At 37.7% G+C, this 9,355-nt stretch overlaps 1 protein-coding gene across 8 annotated transcripts in view; it reads left to right on the top strand.

Moving 5' to 3' along the window:
- Window positions 1-8,255, top strand: part of LOC125037711 (RNA-binding protein 39-like) — a 10,298-nt gene extending 2,043 nt beyond the window's left edge. For 3 of the 8 annotated variants that reach the window (XM_047630902.1, XM_047630903.1, XM_047630904.1), the window contains exons 2-10: window positions 859-920; window positions 3,419-3,483; window positions 3,756-4,328; window positions 4,605-4,803; window positions 5,311-5,577; window positions 5,776-5,938; window positions 6,266-6,434; window positions 6,649-6,833; window positions 7,097-8,255. In XM_047630902.1, coding sequence (XP_047486858.1) covers window positions 859-920; window positions 3,419-3,483; window positions 3,756-4,328; window positions 4,605-4,803; window positions 5,311-5,577; window positions 5,776-5,938; window positions 6,266-6,434; window positions 6,649-6,833; window positions 7,097-7,191 — 1,778 coding nt within the window. In that variant the 3' untranslated portion in view covers window positions 7,192-8,255. Of the gene's footprint in view, window positions 664-858; window positions 921-1,669; window positions 1,773-2,484; window positions 2,914-3,418; window positions 3,484-3,755; window positions 4,329-4,604; window positions 4,804-5,310; window positions 5,578-5,775; window positions 5,939-6,265; window positions 6,435-6,648; window positions 6,834-7,096 lie in introns of those variants that run through there. The other 5 variants (XM_047630906.1, XM_047630908.1, XM_047630905.1 and 2 more) reach the window with 5 other exon arrangements.
- Window positions 8,256-9,355: the final 1,100 nt, after the last annotated feature.

Genomic DNA, 9,355 nt, shown 5'->3' with positions numbered 1-9,355 from the left:
TGGGGAGCGAGTTAGATTTTTAACTGATCTGCCAGCATCAACTTGCCTTTCTTATGAACACAGGTCAGCCATGGCTTGTCCAATATGTTGTGTGAATTATTATAATTTTTTTTTTCTATTCTTTAAATGTAGTAACTTTTATTGTTAAAAATAAATTTCTCGTTTGGTAAATGTAACACGCTGTGACTATTCGATAGATTGTTTCATACAGTCTTATGGTACAAGATAAACATTGTCTCTAATAGAACAACATAATAGAATGACAAAAAATAAGGTACTTTTTTATATATATTATTTCCTTCACAAGTTGATTACAAGAAATATGTACAACTGTAATAAGGTTTGTTACAGTTGTGCATCTTCACCATACTACATATAATAATACTCAGTTCATCTCATACTCAAGGTATAAGATTTATAAATACTCCATATGAGACATGATACTTGAACCACGCAAAACAGAAACCACTGTGTAATTTTGTATCTTATTTACATGCCAACCTGTAATATTATCACTTGTTTGAGTGTGCTCCATTGGTTGAAAGCTACAACAGCTGTATTTGAATGCCAGATATGATTTGGGGATTTTTCCATGCCTTCATTCTCCACTCAAGTAGCTTGAGATTATGAAGAACCCCTTAGAAAATGTAATAGTAAGAAGAAGTAAGACAAAATATTTTTAGGACATTTACCATTTGGTCTTGTATGTTGTTTGCATAAGATGAAACTAAATATAAACGGAGTAATAATTGTAGCTCGTCTTGCTTTTTGATGATATGCCTAAGACTTATTTGTCATTACTATTGAAAATAGAAGTTCTTGATTCATGTCACTAAAGAATTATATCTCTTTCTTTAGAATCGGAAATGACAGACGACCTGGACGTGGATGCGATGTTGGAAGCTCCTTTTAAAAAGGAGGTAAGTGGTATTTGTATTAATTGCATCTTTTTCTTTCTCTTTATTATTACTTTTCAGGTAACGTTTTGTTTCTTATTTATGATTTTATTCATTATTATTATTGTTATTTCTTATCATTTATTATTTTTCCTGTGCTTGTAATGAAATATGTGAACTTGTCAGTCTACTCTTGATGTAACTATAAAAAAAGTAACTGGAAAAATGAAATATCAGATGATGATTGAACTACAAGATTATATCCAATGCTTGTTTTTTGCAGAACAAGTGTACGATCAGTCATTCTACATAATGACTTCGATGTGATTTGTATGTGACTTTTAGGCCCATATATATTATATTTTACATAAACATAGAATTATGTGAGTGAGTGCTGTATGTTCAGTAGCTTAAATGGAAGCTGCAGGAGTGTTTGTGTGCGTGTGTGTATTTGTGTTGGTGTGTATATATAAATGATCTTGCAGCCTTGTTGGCCACATCATCATTCTTTGGCACTAAATTTTTTTTTTTTTTCCTTCTTTGCCTAATAAAACAAAACAAAAAAAAGACTAGAAAAATTACAAGTCCATGAACATTCATTCAGCCTAAGTACGTAGCTTTCTCTCCTTGTTCAATAGAAAAGTGCTCTATTCGTTTTGTCGAGAGAGAAGCTGTGCTACACAAATTATTCGCCTTGACAAGGTTGCAAGTTGGCGAGTAAGAAGCTCTCGTGTGCCTCGCTGATCTTCTCTTCCCGTTCTCTGTTGTTTTAGATAACCTATTCAGTCACTGTCTCCCAACCCTCCATGATAAAACGGTCGTGAGCTCCCGTGCTCCCTACACCGCCAGGTACTGGTAGTCATAAGTTATACCTCTGTAAGTCAATGCTAGTTTTCTCAATAAAGCTTTTAATTATATCTTTTGGTCTTGCTAAAGAGTAGTTTGTAGCACATACTTGTTCTGATGAGCCTAAGATTATTACAGATCTATTTATATATTAACTGTGTGTATCAATTATATGATGACGAAAAAAAAAAAAAAAAAAATGTTTCATACCTAGAAGAGCTTTAGAGGTAGTTACCAGCAAACTCTTTCAATGACCATAAATCATTAGGGTATATTTACCACTGGAACTATTTTTAGCTTTGGATATTATTTTTGTTTTTATGTCATAAATATATTGCATAACTAGGGCATCAATATCCAGTTTTAAAAATATACATATATATAAAGACAACTTGGCAAGTATTATGATAAGTCTGGCTACTTTGTAATTGTGGTTGTATCTATGCACAAGTTTCGAGGATGTAGAAGCCTGCTACAAGTTTTCATAAGCTTGCTGTGTTATCTTTAATGATTGTGGTGATATTTTCTTTGGGAGAAGCTTTTTGATAAAAAAAAAAATCTTAAATAGAAGTTAAAGAAATAACTTGTGAATTTGTGGAGTATCCAAGCCCAAAAATGAAGAATTTTAGTGAACACTGCTCTACTAAAACAAGGGTACCAAAAAGTGAAGAAAAGTGGTTATTGGTGAAGCTGTGGTGTGTCCGTGCTGGCCTGGTACTGACAACTTGGTATCTTCACTCAGATGCTGGCGACGGCAAGCTCACATCATCGAGGGATCTCGCTCGTTACTCTCTCCACTCAACATCCACGACCTTTAATTGACCACAATATTAGTTGTTTTTGTGTCATGAGGACAGTCAGTCAAAACAGGTATAATCTTGAAGAAAATGTTGAGTTCTGCTGTGGTCAGTCTGATCTTATATATATCTTTTTTTCCCCCCGTTTATTTTTATTTTATTTTATTTTTTATTTATTTTTCCTCTGTGCTGTGACTGGTGCATGTGTCGAATATTGATGCAATATATCTTCACGTGGCGTCAAGGCTCCAGTCTAAAGTTTGCGTTTTGCAGGCGGCCGTGCCTTGGTTGGACCCTACGGCTAGAGAGAGACAACAGGTACTAGCGGGATGGAGGCCACGACATTATATAGATTTTGGTGCACGGGGCTAAAGGTGCACTAAAGGTGTCTAGGGTGTGCTTGATTATTTGTACCCCCCCCAGTGGTCTGTTGATAGTGAGCCCGACAGGTTAACTGCTCTTGGATTCGTATGTGTGACTGTGGACTGCTGTTTTGTGTTTGTGTGAGGCTGTAGTGATTACCCACTCTGCAGTTTCGCAGAGTGGTAGTGCTGTGTGTTGCTGGCCGTATGGAATACCTTATAGTCCAGACAGGTGTGAGAGGCAAGTGAAGTGTGACTGTAAAATTTTCATGACATGACCATCATCCAGAGCTTTCTACAAGGTCATCATGCATATTAAATCCACCTCAAGAGATGTTAATCCATTTTTCATAGCCAAGTTTTGATACTTGGTGGGAGAATGTAACGTTAGGTTTAGTATGTAATGTTGAGAACTAATGCGTGGCTGTTCTGTTCTCTTCTCCCCCCCATCCTTGCCCTTCTCCCACCACCAACCCTGGCTGGTGCTGCCGTTACACCGTCTCTTGTGCTCCCCTAGGACGGAGGCAGTTCGTCGGCGGACTCCAAACCCAAGGAAAATGGTCACACATCCTCAAAAGACAAGTAAGTGATTCATGCCTGGAGGACTTCATATATAATCGCTATTTCTTTTCTTTCTTTCGGGACTACAAAGTCAGGTTATTGATGGTAAAAAAAAAAAAAAAATTCTAAGCTGAAAAAGTTACTTTGATACAGAGAAATACTGTTTCCTTGCCTGCTGGTAGAAGTTAAATAAATTAATTGAAAGTTATTTCAGTTTGAGAGTAAAATGTTCTTGATGTTGATGTGTGATTTGTCAGATAGTATTTGTACCGTTCATTTATTCTTGTTTTCAGAAAGGAGAGAGAGAAGGACAGAGAGAAAGATAAAGATAAGGAGAAGGATAGAAGAGACCGAGACAAGGACAAAGGCAAAGACCGGGACAGAGACCGTGACAGGGATCGAGACAGAGACAGGGACAGAGACAAGGAGAGAGACAAAGACAAAGACAAGGATAAGGACAAGGATAAGGATAAAGATAAGGATAAAGATAAAGAAAAAGAGAAAGACAAGGATAAAGATAGAGAGAGAAAAAGACGCTCTAGGAGCAAGTCTCGCGACAGGAGGAAGAAAACGCGCAGCAAATCCAGAGACAGAGATAGAAAGAAGTCTCGTTCCCGGTCTCGGGACAAGGACCGGAGGAAGAGGTCTCGATCAAGATCAAAAGATCGAAAACGAAGATCACGCTCTCGCCGCCGCAGCAAAAGTCGCAGCAGAGACAGGCGCCGCAGTAAGAGTCGCAGCAGGGACCGTCGCCGCAGTAAGAGTCGTAGTCGAGAACGCCGGAGGAGAAGCCGCAGCAGAGACAGGAGGAGGAGCCGCAGTAGAGAGCGTAGACGTTCGCGCTCCAGGAGTAAAACGCCAAAACTGTAAGTGAGAATGCCATTCATTGATGGCCAAGAAACTCATGGTTTCTTTCTGGTTTATAGTTCTTACTTGGTAGTAACTGTTTTTGCAGATTGACATGTCTTTGTTTCTTCATGGATCTAGGTTTGCTGCTTATTTTATACTGCAGTGATAGTGTAAGTTATATACAACAGGAATACCCAACATTTTCAATCACTAAGTGAAATTGTAAAGAACCTTTCTGTTGAGGAGAATGTAGTTATCTTTGTCTTTCATAACTAAATCTTGCCTTTTCACAGGGAGCTTTCTGTGGAGGAGAGAGATGCACGTACCGTGTTCTGCATGCAGCTTTCCTCGAGGATTCGGTCGCGGGACTTAGAGGACTTCTTCTCCGTTGTGGGCAAAGTGAATGATGTTCGCATCATAACAGATGCAAAAACCCGTAGATCAAAGGGTATTGCTTATGTTGAGTTTGTGGATGTAGAATCGGTCCCTCTGGTAAGTGTACAAAAATCTTGATTATAGTCGGTTCATGCGTGAATGCATTGATTTGTTCCCATAATACTGCAGAATATGAGTGTGTCCTTATGGCTTTAGTCTTAAGCCCTCTCTTGAAAGTTACAGCCTGGAGGAATTTGTAATTTTAGTGTTAATTTGCTTAGAATTTTCCCATTTGGATTTATGAGTTATCCCATTTACATAGTGTCAAGTTTTCTTCTTTTATCCATGACAGATTACCCCAGTGTCAAGACTTCCGATGATGTGACTTGTTTCTCTTACAATGTACTTGAATTAATTTGTGTTCCTAGCTTTCATTATTTTAACAGTATTTTTCCTATTTAGAAAATTTATTTGAAGAATTTCCAGGGCATTTTTTTTCTTCTTTTTTTTGAGGTCTTTGTTAGTATACACATGAACATAAGGTATCTATGTTAACTGTCTCAATGGAGTGACTGTTTTGTGGCATTTATATGATAATTAAAATGTTAATTCCTCTTTGCACAGGCTCTTGGTTTGTCAGGTCAGAAGATCTTAGGCGTGCCAATAGTATGTCAGCCAACACAGGCAGAGAAGAACCGTGCTGCCAACACAGCAGCAGTGCAAGACCAGAAGGCAGCAACAGGTCCCATGAGACTTTACGTTGGCTCACTGCACTTTAACATCACAGAGGACATGCTTAGGGGTATTTTTGAACCATTTGGGAAAATTGATCACATCCAGTTGATAATGGACTCCGAGACTGGAAGATCAAAAGGCTATGGCTTTATCACAGTGAGTACCAGATTATGTTCTTGGCTTAAATTGTATATATTGTTTTATTTTAAAATTTAGAACAAATATGTTAGTAATATGTCAATATTATGTGATTTAAAAATAGTTTTGGTCAACTTTACCACCTAATGATATATTATAGAAACATGAGCCTGGTATAGATTTATATTGATTGTCCCCCCCCCCCCCCCCCTTTAGTTCCACAATTCTGATGATGCCAAGAAAGCCTTAGAGCAACTGAATGGATTTGAGCTAGCAGGCCGACCCATGAAAGTCAATCACGTGACTGAAAGGTCTGAGACGCAGCAAGGGACTTCACTCCTAGATTCGGATGAGATGGAGAGGGCTGGTATTGATTTAGGTATGTTTTGTGAAATACTAGACTTTTTTACCCAACACTGACAGGTATCAGGTGATTTCTGCTCCTCATGCTCTAGCGTGTCGCTGAGCGTATAGCTGTACCCCACAGACCACACAGTTTGTTATGACAGCTGAACATGTGACTCATCAGTAAAGGGATAAAAACAAATCAAGAATTATGTTGTTTGTACTAAGTTGTAATAAGGATTAAGAATTCCACTTTGGAGAAACTAAGGAATGATGATGAACTTAAGGTATTAAATGGAAATTCCTCTTTTGTACCACTTAGTAGATATGTTATATATTTTCCTTTGATTTCATATTACAGGTGCAACAGGTCGCTTGCAGCTAATGGCAAAGTTGGCTGAAGGTACAGGCTTGCAACTGCCAGCTGCTGCTGCTAATGCCTTACACATGCCAGCACAACCACAGCAGCAGCCAGCACCACCTATTGCAACACAGTGCTTCCTCTTGTCAAATATGTTTGATCCATCCACGTAAGTATTCAAGGATTTTGTCATCTTTTGTGTATATGAAATTAGTACTCCTGTGTATCTATTCTACTCAGAAATTTTCTTTGCTATAATTTTAGTAACTATTACAAAGGAAGTATTGCAACATGGAGTATATGGCAAAATTAACAGGAATGATCTCTCTCCTTGTATTTTTGCTTCCTCTACCTCTTCCATCATTTTGATGAATATTTTTCAGAGAAACAAACCCCAACTGGGCAGATGAAATAAGAGATGATGTTTTAGAAGAGTGCAATAAGCACGGAGGGGTCTTACATGTGTTTGTGGACAGACAGTCAGCACAGGGGAATGTCTATGTCAAGTGTCCCACGATTGCAACAGCTGCAGCATCTGTTAATGCACTCCATGGAAGATGGTTTGCAGGTAAGAAAACTGCTTGCTTGTTTTTGCTGTTGATAGTATTTACAGTTCTTTTATGTAAGATAACCATCACTCTTCATAATTGATAGATAAAATTTTCAGTTCAGTTCATTTTGTTGATAAGATGATGTATAGACAATAAAAAGGTAATGTCTTTCTATGTATATGCATTATTCCAGAATTGGATATTTAATATGTCTGATGCATTAATCCAGTGTATATTCTAGATATTAGCATATTTTTAACTGCTGTTTTTCCTTTTTCAGGCAAGATGATCACAGCAGCCTATGTACCTGTTATGAGCTATCACTCCCTCTTCCCTGAGGCAATGAATGCCACACAGCTTATATACCCTCGATGAGGTACCTGATCATTATATGAAGACACAAAAGTTTTCTTACATTTTTTTCTTTGTTAACATTTTATTATTGTTTGTAACTGCTGATGACACAAGTGGCAGAAGGAAACGTCTGTTCATACAGTTTTCAGCTAGACAAGAAATATGTATTTGTTTGCAATGCAAATTATGATACGTTGAGTTTCACCTTCACTTTTTTATTAAGAATTTTTGTTATTTTTTTTTTTTAGCACCCCTCTTCCTTTTTTTAAATGTTCATTTCCTAAAATTTTAGACTTCTTGATATCCAGATCCATTTTTGTTGACATGTATGGATATGTGAAGTTTACTGATACAGTCACACGTGTATATAAGATACCGATGATGTGTTTTGGTGGCGAGTTTCAGAAGTGTGTTTGAATGGTTCTCCAGCAAGGCAACCATTTCTCACCTTTTGGGTCTGATGGAATAAAGAATAGTATGTTGAGCATAACCTTCATGTAAGGCGTTTGTGATAGTGGACTTTCAGAATAGTTGATTGTTTTTTCTTTTTTTCACGAAATATGTTGGATGAGGTTTTTTTCTTCCTTGCAGCCAGTATTTTGTTTTAAGACTTAGGTATCCTGTATAGATATATCAATTTGTAAAATTGATTAGGCTTTTCAGGTTCATTGTGATTTCTTTGATTTTGTAAAGATATTTGACTCCTGAAAACTGAAATGACCCATTCCCTTTTACTCTAGAAGAGATCCTGGGACTCCTCGAACCTTGCGACTGCAGGGCAAGCAGGAAAAATCTCTGTAGAAAATACCTTGAGGTGGTTATTCAGATTGTGAGACCTGTCATTAACTGTGCTATAAATATTACAGATCATTAGTCAGAATGTTGAAGGATTGATTGTATAATATTTTTTCAAGCAAAATATATCCTGTGGATTGATGGGAGATTTGATTGTGATTGGGCTTAATACACATTTGGTGTGAATGATGTGACCTTGTGAGGAGTGTAAATATATGTATAAATGGGTACATGTGGATCCCTGCACTCCATTCATTTTGTGCTTGTATAAATAAACATTCATAACCAGACCCCCACTGCTTTTCTTGACCTTGTGTATTGAATTGGAAATTTGTTGGAAACTGTTATTGTCGACAATGAGTGGACTTTGAGTTTTCAGGATTTTGTTAATGGTGTACCTGTTTCATATAAAGGCCCTTAGATAAAGCAGCAGATGATTTCAAGAGAAAATCATGCATCCCACTCTTCTTCATAGTGTGCAACAGTTCCAAATCCCTCATATTGATATTCATTTTTTCATTCATGCTGTTGCTGATTTCCAGTTATTGCTTTCCTGCTCTCTTGATGGTTCATTCCTCTACCAAACTTTCCAAGCTTTCACCCACCTCATTACATGCCTCACAGATTGCTGTGGATTTTAAAGTTATCAGCTTTCTCTATATCCTTTCCCTTGTATGTAGTCTGTTTTTGGAAATGTTTTTACAGTAAAAAAGACTTTGACATGTCTTCATTAAGAGCAGTATCATATTTATGTTTTTGCTGTTGGTTATGTTTTGACAATCTCGAAGTGAAGATGAGTTCCAAGTCCAGATACAGAAGTCGTTACCACAGATCTAAAAAATAATATTCCCATTTTATTGATTTCTGTGAAGTGTGGAGAAGAAAGTATATTTTTTGTATCTTATTAGGCTTCTTTTTTACTCGGAACATGTACACCAAATAAGTTTGAAAATAACATTCTGGATACTAGACGAGTTTGTACAAATGGAGATTAAGAGAACAAAAATGGAGAAGACGATCAGTAATACTGGAAGGCGGGGAGGTAGATGAAATAACTGGGCAGCTTCCGAATATTTCGGGGTGGTGGAGGGCACAGGTGGAAAGGCGCTGCAAGTGAAGAACCAGACAAGGGTAGATGGGACACGATGGAGACAGGTCAGCTGTATTGTACGTGTTAATTGTGCCGTTAAAGGTGAATGAAGATTTATACTGTAAAAACATTAATTCTATATGGTACACAGGGACCAGTGCTCTGAGTAGAGGAGGGTGAGCAGACAGTGAGGGCGGTGACGAGAATACTACGGTGCTCAATCTGAGTGTCAAAAGATGAGTAAGGCTATGAGAGTGCATCAGGCCAGGGTGGCATCGAGAGAGGCATGCCGAGGGTGGA

This window comes from Penaeus chinensis, chromosome 23 (assembly GCF_019202785.1).
Source record: "Penaeus chinensis breed Huanghai No. 1 chromosome 23, ASM1920278v2, whole genome shotgun sequence".
Lineage (NCBI taxonomy): Eukaryota > Metazoa > Arthropoda > Malacostraca > Decapoda > Penaeidae > Penaeus > Penaeus chinensis.
Note: the sequence above shows the minus strand (reverse complement) of the source record. Positions and strands in the feature narration are given on the sequence as shown.